The 21,382-nt window shown below is 36.3% G+C and overlaps 1 protein-coding gene across 1 annotated transcript; it reads left to right on the forward strand.

Annotated features, from left to right (window-relative positions):
* Positions 1-13,960: 13,960 nt before the first annotated feature.
* HYAL4 (hyaluronidase 4) lies at positions 13,961-20,123 on the forward strand (the record flags this gene model as incomplete). The annotated part of the gene is given in 4 exon segments (XM_084230623.1): positions 13,961-14,914; positions 17,766-17,855; positions 19,714-20,085; positions 20,091-20,123. Coding segments are annotated over 4 exon segments (1,449 nt in total).
* Between the last annotated feature and the right edge of the window lie 1,259 nt (positions 20,124-21,382).

The following is a 21,382-nucleotide window of genomic DNA, read 5'->3' on the forward strand; positions in this document are numbered from 1 at the left end:
AATACCAAATTGTAGGCGCGACAGACCTCTCCTGCCATGCCTGCTGCTCCCCTCAGCAGTATATTTCATCGGTTTGCCTGTTTTGTTCCCCACTCTGGCTCTGGTGAATTCTCTCACCCTCCTGCACTTCTAACTGTTCCCAGTGCTTGTATAAATAAATAAATCTTAAAAAAAAAAAGAAACACCAAATTGTAAAACATGCTGACTTTTTTCTTTACCTTCAATCTACTTCTAAAATATGTGTTGGCTTTAAGTTAAAAAAAAAATCATTGGCTCCATTTATTGATATAACAATGATTTATTGGGTGCTAACTGAACAAAGTCCCTGATCTTGAGAACTTAAATTCTTTTTTTTTAAGATTTATTTATTTAAGCATAGAAGAACTGGGGTACAGGCCAGGGGTACAGGGAGTGAGGGGATTCACCAGAGACAGAGTGGGGAGCAGAGCAGGCAGACTGACTGAAATACACTGCTGAGGGGAGCAGCAGGTGAGACAGGAGAGGTCTATTGCACCATGTGGGTTAGCATCCTGGCCAGGGATGGAACTAGTGCTGCATTGGCTGCTTATAGCTTTATAGTGCAGAGACTTAACCCCTTGTGCCACCAGGGAGGCCAGAGAACTTAAATTCTTGTGGGAAAATGAACAATAATAAATAAACAAATACACACACACATCAAATGGTGATAAGCACTATGGGGATTAATAAAGCAGGATAAAGGGATTAGGGAGAGTGGCAAATAAGTAGTCAAATGAGGTTTCCCTAAAGGGATGACTTGAAGGCAGGAGGAACAGGTGACAAGCGTACCTGAGAAGAACATTTGTGGGGAAGGAAAGAACAAAAGTAGAATTTAAAGACTTTAAGACTTAAAATGTGGAATATTTCAGGCTCTCAAGTAGGCCAGTGTGGAGGAGTAAGGCCATGGAGAACCAGGTCACTAATGAACTTGACTAGAATTAAGAGTCTGAGAAAAAACAAAAAGAATTAAGAGTCTGAGTGAAAGTACCTTTTTTTTTTAATAATTGAAAAGTTTCTGTAGGAAAGTTGGTCAAATAAGATATACTCTGTATGTTTAATTTTTTAATACACTTAAATTGCATAGGAACAAGGGATCTATTTTGCAGAGCTACAGAGGTCTTGAGACTCAAGATAATATCAAATTGGAGATATTCCACATGGGATGTGGAACACTCAATAACATGGGAGCTAAACAAGGCATGTGTTAGGTTATAGCTGTTGGAGCTGCAGGGATTGGGAATTGTTAAATAGTACATGTGACCCAAGGGCTCCAAATTATAGGGGCGAGAGATCCGAACTGAGTGCTGGAGCATTCAGTCTTATTCAAAGTGTCACTAAGACTCCTGAAAATTCAGTTAACAAACATCTGTATCAGAATGTAAATCTTATTACACTCTTATAAGATGAAAATTACACAGGAAATTCTTTGAGTTGATACTTGTTGGGAATAGGAAAGCGCACTATACCGCTAAATAACTCATTTCCTTCCAGTTCTCTATGGCAAGTCACTTGGAAAAATTGATGTGTCACTTGACTAGACCTATTTATAATCCAGATCATCTCCTTTTTTAAAGACTCAGAAGAGATTATAGTATCCCATATGTTATTTCCCTCTTTAGGGTAGGTATTTTCTTGTCCAACACCTTCTAAATATTGTAATTTGCTTGATTCATCATTTATTACGAGGAGAAATGAAAGGTAAAGAGGCAGTGAAATAGAGCAAGCTAAATTGAGGGCTATTTGTTAAGTTCCCCTATTTTGTTGGTATTCTGCTACTCCAAGGGTGCAATTACAATAATTAGATTGTTGTGCCCAAACAAGAAATATTTTTACAACTACTAAAATTGGTCATAAGCCATAAACAGTGGAAGGAATGGCTCCTTGTATTGTTACAGTGATGTTTATTCAATAAATTCCAATAAAGCAAGAAATGAAAATATTAAAGAAAATTATCACCATTTTGAAGATGAAGAAAATATTATGTGGAACAAATGAGGGAGGGGTATAGCCAATTTTACCCAATAATCAGTGACTATATCAAGGATAGGATACATATCACTGCTATTGATGATTTAAATTTACAGTGCCTCTAAAACAATTGGGAACATAAGAATTAAGCAGATGACAGAAAAAAAGGGAAAAATATAAAAAATAAGTGGAAGAAAATAAGAAACATCTCATTTCTTTGGGCTATAGATAAATCATTTAACTTTTCTAAATAAAAATGTTAAATTTTATTTCATTCAAATTCTTATTTACTTATGTTTTCTTTTTCTTCTTTTTTTTTTAAAGATTTATTTATTTATACAAAAACCAGGGTACAGTCCAGATATGCAGGAGGGTGAGAGGATTCACCAGAGACAGAGCAGGAAACAGAACAGGCAGACTGAGAAAATACACTGCTGAGGGGAGCAGCGGGTGAGACAGGAGAGGTCTGCCCTGCCATGTGGGACCCACGCCGGCCGGCGGGGATCGAACTGGCCCTGCAGAGGCTGTAGACAGCTTTATAGCGCTGCGCTCAACCGCCTGCACTACCATGGAGGCCCTACTTATGTTTATTTAGGTAGCATTGGTTTACAACATTATATTGATTAAGAGTTAGAGGGTCACACCTCTTCAGATGTATATTATCACACCACACCCACCACCAAGGCATCTGAAAACCAGAGGACTTGACATATTTCTAATAATCAGATACTTTAATATTGGTTTGTAAAAAAAAAAAAAAAACTGTGCCAATTAAAAACATTATAGAAAACAAAAAACATTAAATTTTTGTTGTAATTTTTTGACTTGCATAATTTTGAGGGTTCCAGAATATAATAATCAACTATCTTATAAAAAATGAGAATGCATCATTTATGTCTAACTCAAAAAAGAATAAACAGCTCTCTTTTTTTCCTTAAAGATCAAAATTTGAACTTTAATTTTTTTTTCTTAAAGATTTATTTATTTATGCATACAAGAACTGGGGTACAGGCAGGAGGTGTGGCCGAGCGGAGGGTGAGAGGATTCACCAGAGAAAGAGCGGGGAACAGAACAGGCAGACTGACTGAAATACACTGCTGAGGGGAGCAGCGGGTGAGACAGGAGAGGTTTGCCACACCATGTGGGTAGCTCCCTGGCTGGCCGAGGATCTGGGATTGAACTTGTGCTACAGAGGCTGTGGATAGCCTCATAGTGCTGCTCTCAACCCCCTGTGCCACCAGGGGGCCCCAAACTTTAATTCTATGCTTATGGTAATTCTCCAAGAGATCTTAATTACTCATTTGTAATCACAATAGCTTAATAGTAATACAAATCACATTAGTAAATGAAATATACCTTCAAGATAATGAGGAAGGGGTACCTGTTTGAAATCCAATGAGCCCTTTACTCCTTCCTGAATTGAACAAAGACACTTTGCAGGCTCTGGCAGAGCAGTATCCTACCTCTTAGGACTCTTTATTTGGACTTAAGCTTTTTGATGAGATACTTGTTTTTTTCAATTCTCTTAACTGTTCCACACCACTCATTTTTTTATATCAGAAGGAATGAATGTCTTCATTTGAAAAATGTTATAATTGTAATCTTTGGCCTTTAGTAAATTAATGGCATTATGTTTATTTTTATATTGGAGATATTCTTTACAAAGCCTTCTACCTTTCTCTTCCACTGGAGATTCTCATCCCCAGTTTGGGATAAGTTTCTTGCATTATTTTTCAAAAAACTTCCTGTCCATTCTCTCTGTTCATCTATAAGAGCACCTTTAGAAGGTGTTGCTTGGTGTTGCTTTTTTTTTTTTTTTTTTTTTTGTCTTGTATTACAGATTGTTCATCTCTTGTTCTAGAACACTAGTGTAGTCTTTAGCATATCTGGACATATACTTTTAATTCATACAATCACTTTTGTGTGTGTGTGTGTGCAATATGATTGCTCCTTTTTCTTAGTAACCTTCTTTTGGTTTGTGGATTCAACAGCTTCTTGAATCTCTCTGGGAATACCAATTTGATTTTTGTTGTTGTTATTAATAGACATTTTATTTTGTTCCATTTTCCCTGGGATCTGTTGTTCCTTTTATGAATTACTTTTCTTTCCTATGGTTGGTCTGACTCAAGCATTTGGAGATCCTTGGTCATCCATTTAAAATCATGAAAGACCGGAGGGATTGAAAAGAGAGTGCCCACCCCTGCATTTGTTTGGCTGGCTATACTCAACAGGATTGTCCTGCTGAATGGTAGGAAGGACTCTAAAGATTCTATAAAGGGCTGAAGCATGTTTACAAGTAAGATTTCATGAGGAGCATGTTGCTGAAAACAGGCAGGTTGGTAGGAACCCACACAATTATCAAAGTCAGGAGAAAATTATCATGGAGTGTAATTCGCTCCTGGGTTGATCTGCCTTTCCTTTTTTATCCCTTCATGGCTGCAGCAGAGACTTAGCTAAATCCAGTCCAGCTGTGCTTTTGTCCTTAGGCCAAACGCCAAAATCTGGACCGTACCCAGGAAGATCTTTCTCAATATGTAAATGTCCTGGGGTCCAATGTCTTTGCTACCTGTCACTCTACATCCTCCGGGAAGATGGATGATCTGACTTGTTCTGCTGTCCTGGAAACAACATATATTTTTAATTGATTACTCTGATCGTCATCCATCTACCTTGAAATTTTTCATCTGTTGTCTCTGTTCTTAGGGTTTCTCTCTGCAATGTAAGAGACAGCTCATGCATCTGTAATAACTTTTTACATGATTTTTAAAATTCTAAATAATTTAGTTTCAGCTGTTTTCCTCCCTTGGCTCTTGTCATCCTTTCTTGTTTTCAGGTTTATGCTGCAGTTTTTTCTAAGGGCATGTGCTGAAGATGACACAGTAAATGTGTAAGCTCAGTTCAACATCTTGAACCATTAGCGGTAGTAAATTAATTTATTTACACTAGAGGATACGTAAATCCCTGCTCAGCGTAGTTTTTCCATTATCATTAATGATAGTATATTCAGATGTATTTTTAAAGTAAAATATATTATCGTAGATGTTCCACTCCATCCCTTTTTTTCCTTCTTTTATCTGGAAATCTTAAATATGTAGTTTTCTTTACTCCCCAAATTTCCAACTGAAGTCTCAATCAAAGTTTTCTTTTTTCCAGTCTCAAGTCAATGAATTTAGATTGTGTATTTTCAGCAAAGAGCAGTCACTTATACCAATATGCTTTTAAGAGAGTCTGATCTTGGTTATAAAGAGACTTAATGCAAGCCTCCAGTTGAACTTGGCGGCCTGAGTCGCCCCTGTAATAACATGTTTCTCTGAACTGCCACAGTGTACCCTTTGCCTCCAACCTCTGCTTTGTATCAGGTGACTAGAGGACCAGCAGAAAACAAAAGCAAAGGTAAACCATATTTTTTTGTTCTCTGAAAACATTTCAGGATTCTTTTTAAAAATATGCTTTCTGAGGGCAACTAGAAAAAAAATGAGTTCTGTTTTACTCTTAGATTGCATCAATTTCTTTTCTGGCCTAATCTTGTTTACTTTTAAATACAGTACCTTTCAATATGCTTTAATGAATCTAGCACCTTAAGAAATACATTTGTCACTGATAGTTTATGTTAAATTTCAGTTAATCTTAGTCTATTTTAAGTATGTATTTGTTAATGACTCTGAATTTAATAATTGTTGAAAGCTTATTTCTCCTCTAGCTGTACAATTTTTTCAGAAAGCAGCTTTTTGCAGTAACCTAATACTGAACTTAACAGCATCAAAAGTTATTATCCAAAGCAGTTTTGTTAACCATCCATGAATAAGCATTAGTTATGACTTTATGAGAAAGCCACAGTTTTAATATTTTTATAACTGAAAGCCATGAAAACTTGCTCAAGCTAACTTTATAAAACCAAATGATTGTCTTTAGAGAACAAGTGCATTTCCTTATAAAGATTTTTTTTTCACAATCATTAATGAAGGACATTTTCTAATGTGTGTTCCATCAGCCTCATCTTATCATTTTGGGCTGTTATTTGGAACAAGCATTGCAGTTTTTAGGAAACATATGACATTTAAAATGGTTGAGAACATGGACATTTTGGGTCATAATGTAGGCTTTAAGTTCTTTTTCCAAATACTGATTAAGGAACTAGTGAATATTTAGAGGTGATAATCAGTAGTCACTTCAAATAAGAAAATCTCTTAGTAATTGGGAAAAGGGTATATGCATATATTGATATAACTAGATTTAAGTTTTCCAAAAAGTAAGAACAAGTACCAAAATGATGAGAAAAAAATCTTACATCCAAGAAATTTCCTAATGATGGAGGAAAAGAGCTACCTCAGCAACTGTAGGTGGCAAAGTTAGTGAAAGATATGAACTATTATGAGTTCAATAAGGTAGTTTAGGCAGGACTCGATAACTCTAATTCCTTCACTAATAACTCTTAAGCAATCAAACTTAATTTAAAACTGTTGTTAATTGAGAAATTTATTTTACTGATATATATTATTATAGAAATATCTCAGAAAGTTTAGTAACATTTATTTCAGCCTTTTGGTAACTTCAAATTTAGTTTGATGATGGAAAAAGTATCTCTTGTGAAAGTATTCATAGATTTTTAATGTTTCAATAGATTCACAAATAAAGAGTTGAAAAGTGTTAAATGGAAAAAGTTTTTTCAACCTTTAAAAATAACAACTTATGGGATATTCATTTGTGGAAATTCAGTGTTCTTTATAAACTTTATGACAATAGTAATATATAACATATTTTATTAGTAATACTCTTCTTTGTGAACCTGATACTTTCTTGGGAAAATCTTAAGCAAATTCATTAAAGTTATATTATACTTACATCATTATCTATAATTACTTGCTTGTTGAAGCCCTAGTCTCCTTGGTTTAGGACATTCCTCCTATTTTTACATATAATAGAATTAAAGATGCTCTGAATTTCTAGCAGGAGCAATCTCCTGTTTTCTGTTTAACAGAATGAAGACTTTCATTTAAACATAGGTCAAATTCACAATCTATCCAAATGAATAAATCCCATGTATATTTGTAAAAAACAAATCACACTCTTCAAGGAGCTCTATTTCTTAGATATAGTCTATTGGGTGGTTCAATAATTGGCTATTATCCTATGTTGGAATTGCTGGACATTTGTCATAGACATTGCAAAACAACTTTATTTTATCCTTAGTCCAACCCAGAATCTGTGATTGGAACATTTCTGTTTCCTTGTTGCATTAGGAGACCCTCTCAAGGTTACACTTGGAAATGATGATCTATTTCAAAACATTTTCAAGTTATATGGTTTGTGTACTTAGACTGCATACATTTAATGGTTATGAACAAACTGATTTTTTTAAGGAATAAAAACTCTATGTAGGGCCTCCCCGGTGGCACAGCGTTTGAGCGCTGGTTTGCGAAGCTGTGCGCAGCCTCTGCAGCGCCTTTCAATCCCCAGCCACCGGGCGAGGGTCCCACATGGCGCGCAGACCTCTCCTGCCGCCCACTGCTCCCCTCAGCAGTGTACTTCGTCACTCTGTCTGTTCTACTCTCCTCTCTGGCTCTGGTGAATTCTCTCACCTTCCCGCGCCTCTGACAGTACCCAGTGCTTGTATAAATAAACAAACAAACAAACAAATAAATCAATCTTAAAAAAAAAAAAACCCAACTCTATCTAAAACAAGTTTTCACTTTACATTTATGGTTAGTATATGTTACTGTAATAAAAAGCCAATTTTGTTTACTAACATCCAAATGCAACACCTTTCTCCATATCCTGAGACAGGAAAATGAAAGTAGAGAAGTTCTTCATTGATCCCTTTAAATACATGAAAATTAATTTACTATTACAATTTGGTGTTCACCAAAGGTGTTTTTTTGTTTGTTTTTGTATAGAAACAAACATAAGTCATTCAGTTACATCATAATACATACTCTCTGTTAAAATCTTGCAGAGATCACGCTATTTCATTCAATTGCAACATGGAAAGCTTTATCATTCACCCATAAGTATACTTGCAGTGGAAGCCTGGTGCCTTGGAAGGAGATACGGGATTTGTATGTAGCTAATTACACATGGTCCAAACCTATAAAGAAAAATACTTGCAAATACATTTTCATCAGATCTTTCGTTGTGTGCCACAATCTTCGCAGATTGCTTAATTTCCAAAGGTTTGACAACTTATAGTAAAGCTTACTGAAGGTTGACAGGGAGGTTTCAGGTAGGCAACAATTGCTACTATGCAAAAGGGCTTTGCAGTTTCAGGGAATGAATCCATCAAACACCAGGTCAGACCATGGTGGTAAGATGTCCAGAGAGCAATCCAATTCAGAGGAATTGTCATCTGGATTAGAAAATCTGTCCTATTTGAAAATGTCAGCCAGAGAAGAGGGGGAGGCAGTGGTAGACAAGATTACATCCCATATTCATAAATTTAAATATTAGAATTTAAGTTCCATTTCATAAGTAAAATATTCAAAAACTGTCACTTTTAGCTGGTATGCAAATAAAAAGATGTCAATGCCATGTCTGTATAAATAAAATGCTATCTTTATTTATCATCATTCCACTATCACCCCCCACCACCAAAAACAGTATTGTGATATGCTAGAAAGGCAATTAATAAAAATAAAAATTGAAAAGGTGAGAGATGGGAGCTTTTCTTGTGTGCCAATAATGGTAATAGCTCCTGGAGATTAAGATTTTCACCTCTGCTCCGTATCGGCTTCTGTTATATTGGATGGATTTTCTTATTTTGTGTTATAAACACACCAGGCCAGAATTCAAAGAAAACCATCAGATTTGATAAAGGATCTCTAAGAGGAAAATATGAACAGGAATAAGTAGAAATAAATATAATGTCATAATCATGAAAGACTAATGAAAACACAGAAGTTAATCTTCATTAGAAAGGCACAATTGGATAAAATACAATGGAATTTAAGTGCTTAACAAAATTCAAGACAAAAAAAATGACCTCAAGTGAAATTGATAAAATCCAGCTTCCTGAATGATTTCAAATTAGGTTAGATAAAAAACCAAAACTAATATACATGTTCAATTCCTCCAAATATTTTTGTTGTCTTTAGAGTTTTGTATTGTTTACAATCAGAGGAGGCAATTACTCTACAGCTTCTTTTTCTCATTTGTAATAAATAAAACCTGGCATTGTGCACTGTACTTTGTGGTACATAAGAATAAAATTTCTTCAAACCTATCTCCCATGTTCCTACTAAATATCTACTATGCCACTAACCATTGTTAGCTTTCCTTTACTTTAGATAATTAACCATTCCATAATTAGTTCATAATACCTACATGTCAGAATAGAGTGCTAACTTAAATCTCTGGCTGATGGTATTTACTTCAGTTGAAAAAGGGGGCTTTTTCTTGCCAGATTGCAGAAAAGGCGTACCATTGCCTGAAATAACTTTATAAAAAAATGATCATTGTTATCAAACCAAATTCACATGCTACCTTGTTTGAGGAGGTCATGACTAATTCCACAGTCTGAATTAATGGCCTCTTCTATGTTTCCAAAGAACTTTATCCATTTTTTAGTTAAAGTAATGGTTTTGGAAACATCCACATAGGACAAAATCTTAACAGAAGCTGCCTCCCAAGAAATCTCACCCAACTCCTCCTCCTCACATCTCTCCCTCTACCACCCAGTTCTCCTTCCTGGATTTAAGCAATGAAACCATTTCTTGAGTATTCTTCCAGAGAAATTCCTCACTATAAAAATTACATTTATATCCCTTATTCAGAGAAACAATGGCAGCGTTCTGTACACATCTTGCTTTTTTAAAAGTGTAAATATGTGTACTTTTATATATAATACTTATATATAACATACTTTAAAGAATAATTATAATATTTAATATAATAATATATATTATAATTATTATAATTATTAATAGCCACATCAATATGTAGAGCCAGCCTCTTTATTTGTTTTAGCTATATAGTATTCCGTTATGTGAAGACCCAGGTTATTTAACTACTCCTTTATTGATGGGCATTTGTTTTCAATTTTGGTCATTATAAAAAATGCCACAATGGATATCTTAGAAGCAGAATTTTTAGGTGAAAATTTATCTGCATTTGTAATTCAGATTTTTCTGTCCAACCTTCTGTTTTGACTGGAAATGCAGCATGGTTCTTTTGCTTTGTCTTTATTGCAAACAGTTTGGAGTCAGTGCCTGCACATTTTGCCTTTCTCAAATTCCCTACCTTGCATGTGTACATACAGAGAGGTGGGTGACATTTACAAGGTCTGGCTAATTCCAGTTTTCAAGCCATTGCTCTCAAAACCCAGGCAGAATTTGAAATCCAGCCATGTTTATTCTGAAACAAAACTAAGTCATCTGCCTACAGTCTCTGGTGACTCAATAATCTGCTGATCTCTTCCAGTCTTGCACCTGAAATTTGAAACTAGGATCTTAATAACCCAGATCAAACTCTCCTGTTTCTATATCATTCTAGTCCTCAGGCCTGAGGTTCTGTCCCAACTTCCCCATTCCAAGCTTACCTTACCTGGTAAGCCAGCTCTTCTGGGCAATGATTTGGGTCATATTTTGGAGGAAGGGGACAATTTAAGTTATTAATTTTGACTGTGGGTACTGAAGGACTTAAGTAACATCTCACAGACCACTAGACTATTTTACAGTTCAAAAACTTTAATTAGAAAGCTGAAGATTAAAATCAATTTAATGTTATTTTAAGGAGATTTGCTAAAAACAAGTTGACAGAGGGAACATTTTATTCAAAATGCAGTCCTAAGACTTTGTGTGCTTTTCCAAGAAAGCTGTTGATCTTGGCTGCGAGAAATTTCAAGTTATGAAGGAGAAGTAATATTTTTTGACAACGACTAAGTATATACTCTTATAAAGACAATTCTTTCTTTTTCATATTGCATTTCTTAAATTGCAAAACATTCTTGCTTCATGGCTTCTCACACTGAAGAGTGGATTTTCCATTAGTACATTGACATTGAACAGTCATTTTTATACATTTATAAAACATAAACATATTTTTAGGAAGACTGGAAGGGAAGCAGTTTTGGAAAATAAAGGTAGGCTAGTACATAGTTCTAAATTTTTTCAAATAGAGCGATGCCAGAGTTCCTTGAAAATGGCATGAAACAGAATTAAAATAAAATTCAATACCTAATAATGAATGTGAGCTTTAAAGAGCTCTTAATAAAGTAGATTATATCATAAATGGAAAGGCACCACATTTTTAAGAAAAGTGTATCGGAAAAACTTAACGGCGAGCCCTCTATCCATTCATATATATTTTTCTACTGCTGGAGCACTTAGATCTAGCTTCACAATATTGATATTTCAGGAGAGAAGAATTTATGACTCATTAGGTTAGGACATTGGTTATGATCAGACTAAGGAAGTAGCATCCTCTAGGGGAACAAAAAAAAGGAAAGCTACTATTATAATTGCCCTGGAAAATTTTAATTAGAAATTTGGTTAACAGTAGAATTAAGGCTACAGCTTTGAACTTGGTGGCTCTATTTATCCATATGTTTTTTAATTTTGGCAAAATTAGACATCAATCAGTTATTACTTTTCTTTAGGGTGTGGAAATAAAAACAATGCATTTTTAATTTGTAATAAAAGATGGGGGTCATGGTGAACCCAGTTGAGGGTCATGACCATTAGGATTAACTCTTGAAAACCTTATGAATGTGAGGGTAGATGCTTGACATCTAAAAGGTTTTGAAACAAAATCTCAATATGATGAAAAAAAAAAAAAACTGGAAAAGCCGTAGAAGACAAATCTCACCTATTTATTTTGCCTCTATTTGTGGGTCACCGCATATTTTATCAGGAGCTCTGCCTGCCCTTCCTTTAACTTGAAAGTAGAGAAGAAAACATTCTAGGATGGGAAAAAAGAGGCACTTGGCCACTTGGTAATAAGTGAGAGGAAGGTTCTGTGGAGTGATGAGGGGCTGACCAAAGAGGAAACAATAATCAGTGGAAAGCTATGTTTTCAACAGAATCAACACCAGGAAGTGTTCTAGTGGAATAGTTTTTTGGGGGTACACATATATTGCCTTCTCTAGCTTGAACTGAATTTGAAGTTCAAGGGGAAGTTGTTTTTTTTTCCTGTGTCTCATTTTTTTTTACCTTGAAGCAGAATATACTGAAACAAAACAAAACAAAACAAAACAAACAAACAAACAAAAAAAACTGAAGATGAGGGACAATTCTCATTGTATTTCTAAAATTGCATTTCCTCAAAAATAATGTTCTTTTCAAACCATTATTTATAATCTATTATATAGTATCATAGAGTTTGTGTTACTAAGTGGAGCATTCTTATTCCTTGTGTGCTGTGGAGAAGAAATATTTATTCAAGGAATGAATGAAGAAAATATAACCTCCATACCTCATAAAAATTCATATTTTGTATCTATTCTTTTGCTTATTACTTCCTAAATGTCTTTGAATAAAGTTTTGTAAATTTATTTAAACATGTTTTTACCTCAGTGTCAGTAGCCTTAAAAATGCTATATAAGTCATGGCTGGTGACACCTGGTGGCCGCCAGAAGTGATCATTTCACACACCCTGAGTGCTCTGGTTTTGCTGGAGGAAATACTCTCAAACCTCCCATTTCTCGGAAAGAGCCTCTGTCGATCAGTGCTCCTGGGTGTAAGTATCTAGAGCAAGACCTGACTGACTCAAGCAGAAAAGTGCTGTCCCATGAGGACACACGGCCACTTAACATGGACTGTGGACATTGGTTCTGAATGCCCAGCCAAGCACTGCCACTCTCTGGGCACAGGGATTTCTGTCACCCCTGTCGCCATCACATCTCTGACTCTCTGATTCCCAAGATCTCAATTCAAAGTGTAGAGCAGGACGCAGCTAGTTGACCTGGTCATGGTTACAGTTCAGCACCCTCACTGCAAGAAAGGCTGGGAAAGCATCTTATTTAATGGGATAATGGGATAATAAAAGGTTACTGCAAGATTAAGTGAGATATTTATTTTTTAATTTTTTAAAAGGTATTTTCTTACATTATTGTTCTCTCAGGTCTAGTCCCATAGTTCTCCCACCACCACAGCACCGGGGAGGGCCACCACAGTCCCTTGTGCTCTTCTCTCCCATTTTGAAGCATCTCCCTCCCTCTCCCTGCTGGATGCCTCAGATCTAAGGTCTGCTTCAAGTTTTGACTTTTTCCTGACCTTCTGTTTGGTTTTCCTCTGTCCCACCTATAAGTGAAACCATTCCATATTTTCCTGTTTCCTTCTGACTTACTTCACTGAGCATAATCCCTTTCAGCTCCATCCATGTTGCTGCAAATGGCATGAGTTTATGAGCTAAATATTTCAAAAGCACTTAAATAGTACCTGGGATTGAATGAGTTTTCCAACCTGATAGTGAATATTATTTTATATCTGTACTTGATCATGAATATTATTGAGGGTCAGGATCAATCTTATTTAGCTTGTATTCTGGACACAGAATCTGATGCTCTATGAATGCTTGCTGTGTTGCATTACTTGCCCTAAAGCTATGTCACTACACTTGCTTCTTTTTTTTTTTTTTTTTTAGGATTTATTTATTTATGGATACAAGAATTGGAGTATAAGCCATGGGTGCAGGGGGTGAGAGCCCCAGAGAGTTGGGGAGCAGAACAGGCAGATCTACTGAAATACACTGCTGAGGGGAGTGGTGGTCAAGGCAGGAGAGGTCTGCTGTGCCATGTGGGTTTCTTTCTGGCCAGCTGGGGATCGAACTTGTGTAGCAGTGGCTGGTAATAGCTTGCTTCTTTATCTCAATGTATTTATAGGCCTCTTTAAGACCTTTAAATAGATAAAAATATAGCTATATGACAGCAATACTAATCAGTGTTTCTCTTTTTCCTTAGTAATATCACTAACAGAAAATTGAATCTCTCCGTAGGTCTTCTGGAGTGCATTAAGGCAGAAGATAACAGAAGTTTTTATTTAACATGAAACTATTATCTGAAGGACAACTTAGATTTTGTGTTGTTCAACCAATACATCTCATATCATGGCTGATTATATGTTTTATTCTGAAATCCATCTCTCCTCTAAAACCTGCCCGACTTCCCATTTATCAAAGGAAGCCTTTTATAGCTGCTTGGAATGCTCCAACAGATCAGTGTTTGATAAAATATAATATAAGAATAAACCTGAAAATGTTTCAGGTGATTGGGAACCCATTGGCCAAGGCCAGGGGGCAAAATGTCACTATATTTTATGTCAACAGATTAGGATACTATCCGTGGTATACATCACAGGGGGTTCCCATTAATGGGGGTCTCCCCCAAAACATTAGTTTGCAAGTACATCTGGAAAAAGCTGACCAAGATATTAATTATTATATCCCTGCTGAAGATTTCAGTGGACTTGCTGTCATAGACTGGGAATACTGGCGACCCCAGTGGGCTCGGAACTGGAACACAAAAAATGTCTACAGACAGAAGTCAAGGAAGCTTATTTCTGACACCCAAGAGAACATCTCAACTGCTGATATTGAATATTTGGCCAAAACAAACTTTGAAGAAAGTGCAAAAGCTTTCATGAAAGAAACCATTGAATTGGGAATTAAGAGCCGACCCAAAGGCCTCTGGGGATATTACTTATATCCTGATTGCCACAATTACAATGTTGATGACCCCGATTATACTGGATCATGCCCAGAAGAGGAAGTTTTGAGAAACAATGAGCTCTCTTGGCTCTGGAATAGCAGTACTGCTTTATATCCCTCCATTGGGGTCAGGAAACACCTTGGAGACAGCAAAAATATTCTGCGTTTCTCACAATTCCGGGTGCGCGAATCCATGAGGATCTCCAGCAGGTCATGCCATGATTATGCACTGCCTGTATTCGTCTATACAAGGCTAGGCTACAGAGACCGGCCTTTGATTTTTCTTTCTAAGGTAAGCCACTCTTTGTCCAAAGGTGGGGAATTACCTTCCCATCACTAAAAGAGACATTCTTTCACTAATTTTGCTCTTTGAAGAATTCCCAATTTATTAGAGGAGAATATCTTTTCACTTGGCTAGTCATCACTTATGGAATTCATTTATGCAAACTGAATTTTGATTATTTTACTTAATAAATTATTAAGGAAAAGGAAATAGGAAGGAAGGGGTTAAAATTCAGTATCACCAAGTACTGCTTCTTCTGACTCCCAACTCGGATTTCTTCCTTACAGTTGAAATTTTGGGAAAGTTATTGAAATGATTGATGGTGAGAAGTTTGGGAAATCAGAAAAGATGTTTTAAAATGGAGTAATTTTCTTGTCTATACAGAAGTGGAATTGAAGACATTCTTGCTTTTTAAAATGCCAAGAGAAAAAAAGTGTTCTCTTTTTAATGCAAAATTCAAGCTTTGATAAAAGGTAGAAAGGAGGTGTAAGGATGTGAACATACTTATCATTACTGAGCTGTACACTTAGAAATGGCTGAGTGAACTTTATATTATTTTTTCCACCCACGATTAAAAATTTAATTTTTTTCCTAAAGGCAGCTATAAATCTGTTAAAGGTAGCTGAGTCTATAGATTTAGTTATATGATTTACTCTTGATTTTTGGCTCACAATTAGTAGAAAGTTGGTAAGAAAGGTGCAAGTTCCTAAATTCAATACTTAACCTTAACCCCAATTGAACTTTTATTCAGTCTATTTATTTTACTGAAATCTGAAGGAACTTTTTAAATAGATGACCTTTCAGACCAATTTTCTCTCCCTTTTCCCTTTGCCACTATAGTTATTTAAATGGAAATTCCTAGACTTAAAAACTTAAAAGTGGATGCTTCTGTAATCATTGAACTTGGATAGTTACGTGTCAACTTTCTATGATGAGAAGAATTGGGACTGGTTCTGGCCTTCACATTTGTGATACACTGATGTTTTAAGATATTGCTGGTTTCTAGGTGATTATCATATTTTAATGGAGACATTTCTTCTTTCCTCCACCACTACAAATTTCAATTCACTAGCTTTTATGGAAATATCAAGACATTGTTGTTAGACACACAAAGGAGGGGGCTAGAAAACATTCAGGTGAGGGCCCTACCACAATGTGTAGATAACTGGGCAGCACACGGGAAGTACAGTTTCCTTTTTCGATGGAGAAATAGCCTTCATGCATGCATATGACTGGGTCACACTGAGGCTCTAGAAATTCTTCCATTATAGTTCAGGTTTTCCTCTCCTACAGTGGTTCTCACGCTATTGGGAAACTTGGACAGTTACATATACACAAAAAGGAAACTGAATTACTCTCTAACTCCATTTACAAAAATAAATCAAAATATATTAAAGACTTGGCTGTAACACCTGAAACCATAAAATATATAGAAGAAAACATAGGAGATATGTTCCCTGATGCCAACTTCAGAGATGTCTTTGGGGATTGGACCCCAAAGGCAAGGGAAATAGGTTAAAAATAAATCAGAATTCATCAAAATAAAAAGTTTCTGTACAGTGGGAAAAAATAATGTCAGAACAAAAAGCCTATTGCGTGGAGAAGGTATTTTCACTTCAGTAAGAGGCAATTAATATGTAGGGTATTTACAGAATTTAAACAACTCAACAACAATGAAAATCCAATGAAAAATGTGCAAAAATCTGAATAGATTCATCCTGAAGGAGAAATACAGATGGTCAAAAGGCATGTGAAAAATGTTCATTACTTATTAATAGACATATGAAAAAATGCTCATTGTTATTATTAAGGAAATGCAAACCGAAGCCAAAATAAGATATTGTCTCATATCTGTGAGAATAGCTTACATTAAGACTACTAACAAATTTCTCCACAGCTAGGCTGTGGAGAAAATGTCAACACTTAATGTTCTGTTGGTGGGAATGAAAATTGGTGCAATCATTTTAGAAAACTCAAAAACCTGAAAATAGAGTTAGTTATAATCTACCAATCCACTCTGGGTATTTATCTAAAGAATATGATGTCATTAACTAAAAGAGTTATGTGCACCCTTATGTTTATTGTAGCATATTCACAATAGCCAAAATATGGAAATGACCTATGAACCTATTGATAGGTGACTGGATAAAAATTTGAGATATAAATACACCATGGAATACTACTTATCTATAAAAAAAGTTGCAGCATGGAAGGAACCTGAGGGGAATATGCTAAGTGAAATCAGTCAGGAGAACATGAGTGAACAAATCATAAGGAAGCCCATGAAGTAAATACTTTGCAAATTAAACACAAATAATATCAGAGACCAAATACAAACCTGAACCTAATAAGAACCTGCAGATCCTTAATACTGTGTTCCTATGCCTTGTCTTGGATCCAAAAGTCACAAAATCCCTCATTGCAGAGGGGAAGTCGTTTGGGGAATATTACAAATTGGAAAGGAAACCTGGTTAAGAGGAATCTCAGGCATTTCTCACATTTGGAGAAGGAAAACTTGAGCTTCTGTTTCTGAGTCATAGACATAGCTGACTTGTGTATAGAAGCCCTGAGTTATGTTCAATGATAGAATTTTTGGTGGCTCTTTATTTTGGAGGCCAATTGTCTTCAAAATAGTGTCCTGTTTAGCAATTATGTTTTTTTAAAAAAATATATATTTGTTACATTTTTTCATAGGATTATAGTGTGTAATTTTTGAGCTTTGGTTCAATCAACATTTGTGTTACTCTAAGAAAGTAAAAAAAAGGTTCCATCCAATTATATTGAACTCAGCCTCAATCATAATCCCTAGTGGGTTGTTTTACATTTAAATGAATAATGAACTCTACTCTTTTCAATCCAGCAAGATTTAATCAGTACCATTGGAGAAAGTGCTGCCTTGGGAGCTGCAGGCATTGTTATTTGGGGAGACATGAATTTAACTTCATCTGAGGTTAGTACCATGAAGGTATAGTCAACATTATTTAAAGTATTTGCTGTTTTCTTGAAGTGCTCACTCTAGTCATTTCCTTCATGGCTCCCACAGTAAACCAGTTTTAGAATAACAGTCCAAATTAGTGTCTGATGCGTTGAAGGAAGCCAATAAATATTATTAGCATTTGTTGAGATCGTAATCATAATACTTAAGTTACTGAGTATTTACTATGTGTAAAGATTGGCTTAAGTGCTTTTTTTTTAATCTTAGATTTGTTTACATATGGGTCATAATAATCTTTATGAGGTATGAACTATCATCCTCACTTAAAGAGTGGCTGCAGGAGAGCAGAGTAACTGGGATAATAGCTAGTTAGTCTAGCTAGTATGGACCCAGTGTTAACAACGGAGAGTTTGATGATAGAGTCCACTACATAAAATGTATTACCGTGAAAAGTAGAAACAGGGCCTCCCCTGGTGGCACAGCGGTTGAGCGCTGGGCTGCGAAGCTGACCCCAGCCTCTGCAGTGCCGGTTCGATCCCCGGCCTCTGGCGAGGGTCCCACATAGTGTGACAGATCTCTCCTGCCATGCCTGCTGCTCCCCTCAGCAGTGTATTTCATCAGTCTGCCTGTTATGTTCCTCGCTCTGGCTCTGGTGAATTCTCTCACCCTCCTCCTGCGCTTCTGACTATACCCAGTGCTTGTATAAATAAATAAATCTTTAAAAAAAAATTCTTAAACAAAAAAAGAAATGTAGAAACAGATTGTAACTATTTCAATCCCCTCATTTAATATATTTTTCCTCTGTGGAGAAATTAGCTGAAAGTTAATGACATTTAAAATAAGATTTATATGTCTCTTCAAATTTCTCCCATTTCAGATATTATAAACTTCAAGAGGTCTTCTTACCTTTCCCCAACCCATATTAACCGGTCTTCTTGTATTTCCAGAAGTTCTTTGTTTATATCTCTACAGTGCAATATATTTTGCCTTGAATTGTAATATTGTATCCTTAACATTTCCTGCTAAATTGAATATTTTGCAGTCCATAATAATCTAATATTGTTAGAATTTTACAGGCTCATTTTGTTGCTATCAGTATATCAATCATGAAACTATTGATGATAGAGACTCCTCTGCTCACATATGAGAATTTGATAGAGGCTGAAGGGACCAATTCCTCACTTTCCAGGTATGATATTTCCCCTCCAGACTATGTGGTTCACGAGATGAGTTTCATCAGGAAGCTGAGTGAACCAACCAGGTGGCCACTGTTTGAACACATACTAGGAGCCACACCAAAAGTGACCTAATCAGCCTTGCAGACAGATAGGCTTCCCTGTGTTCAAATTTCATACAGAAACTAGTACCCAGAGAAGCATAACAACAGAATAATCCAGAAGACTACAGATTGATGGTTATGAATAAAGCTGTAGAATGTAATGTCTCAGATTCTTATACAATTGTGAAACAATCTACACACCTCACAGTTCGCCAAGCGACAACTTTGGCGTGACTTTTAATTTGGGTTTCCCTTTTCTTTAAATACTCCTTAACTTGGGAACTAGAAGGAACAGGAGAAAGTGTGTAAATTGAAAGAAGTCAAGGTTACATATGTTGACTCTGGGGCACAGTTACAAATCCAGTTATCCAGCCCACCTGTAGCATAGTTTCCATTTCTTGTCCCTTTGACCTTTGTCCTTTCTAATCTCATTCTCCAGTTATAACTCTAGAGCCTAATAGTTCACCAGCTGGAACCACGCCATTGAGTTTCAGCAAGTCCAAAGAACTATCTTGTGGCCCTAGATGCTCTGCCTTTATTAGTAACATATCAAAGGAACAGGCCACTAAACCCCATTTGTTTCTACATTTCTAGGGCAACTGTACAAAGGTCAAGCAGTTTGTGAGTTCTGACTTAGGGAGCTACATAGTCAACGTGAGCAGAGCTGCTGAAGCATGTAGCCTTCATCTCTGCAGGAATAATGGGAGATGCGTAAGGAAGATGTGGAAAGCTCCCGATTACCTTCACTTGAATCCTGCAAGTTACCACATTGAGACCTCTGAAGATGGAGAATTTAAAGTGAAAGGGAAAGCCTCTGATACAGACCTGGCAGCGATGGTGGAGAAATTTTCCTGTCATTGTTATCAAGGATATGAAGGGGCCGATTGCAGAGAAATGAAGCTGGCTGATGGCTGCTTGGGGGTTTCCTCCTTTTCAGGCTCACTAATCACACTGTGTCTGCTGCTTTTAGAGACTATCAGAGCATTCAGTTGGGAGATAATTGAGTTTAAAGGGAATTGTGTGGCCTCCAGAGTTGTCACTTAGGGAAGACATGAAACTTAGGACAATTTTTTTTTTTTACTTAGGAAAGCCATGGGGGGTAATTATCAGTAGACATTCACTATGTCACTTACACATAGAAACAAACTACTTCATTTGGCTCCAATTCAGCTAAGAAACCATATCCCAGAGTAAAAATCCATGCACCTGTCTTCCTTACTGGAATGTTTGAGTTGATATTAAAATAGAACAGGTATTTTTTAGTCTTTATATAAACATACATCTGTAAAAGCATACATAAAAATATTCTTTTTTTAATTCTGCACCAATTCTTTTTATTTTATAAATTTTTACATCATTTTTCATTTTTGCACAACGTATGCATTTTCATCTTGGTTATAGTCACCGTACAGTTCCCACCCCCCTTTTTCATAAAAATATTCTTACTGATTTGAAAGACTGGTTTTCTGGATACCAATGTACTTAAGGACAGATTACTAAATTCTGAGTCAATGGAAGAAGTCACGTGGTCCCCATCTCCTCATCTGAAATTTGGTGATGTAATCCCTACCTCAGTGAATTATTTTGAAGAGTAAATGGGACAACACATCCCATTCATACTTTGGTTCTTAAAGCATGTTGCTGGTCTTCAACTCTCCTTCCTTGATAAACAGAGTAATGGCAAATGTTAACATAAATAGAATCGTGGGCAATTATATCTCTCTGATATTGTGGTCCATGTATAATCACTTCTATGTTGTATAATTGGGAGATGCATATCCACTTGATAGTATTTTATTCCTCTGGAGACAATATACTTGGAAAGTAAACTCAAGGTAGCTATGATGCTTGTACAGAAGGACAGCATTCCATAAAGAGCCGGTTTCAGTGCGAGAGGGTTACAGCAAGGTGGGTTAAGGTGGGGGCGGTTACCTCAAGAGCACTGAGGCCAGCTCACCAGAAGCTTGGAGCAAGTTTGGGGGTGCAAGGCTTATTCCTGAAGTACAGGGAGGCACTTGAGGGGCCAACTAATTTAGGCACATGTATGACCAAAAATAATGGAAACTCCACAATTTTGTCACTAGCAGGAATATGGAAGGGACAGGCTTGAGGGGGGAACCGTCTTGGTCCCTTCTGGTTGTTTCCTGAGTCATGGTTCAGTTGCTTCCAGAGTCATCGACCACCAACTCCATCCAACTCTAATAGAGACTTGAGGGTTCCTGGCCTAATTTTAGCGGACCTACTAGTTTGGGACCTTGATTCT

Source organism: Talpa europaea (genome assembly GCF_964194135.1).
Source record: "Talpa europaea genome assembly, chromosome: 3".
Lineage (NCBI taxonomy): Eukaryota > Metazoa > Chordata > Mammalia > Eulipotyphla > Talpidae > Talpa > Talpa europaea.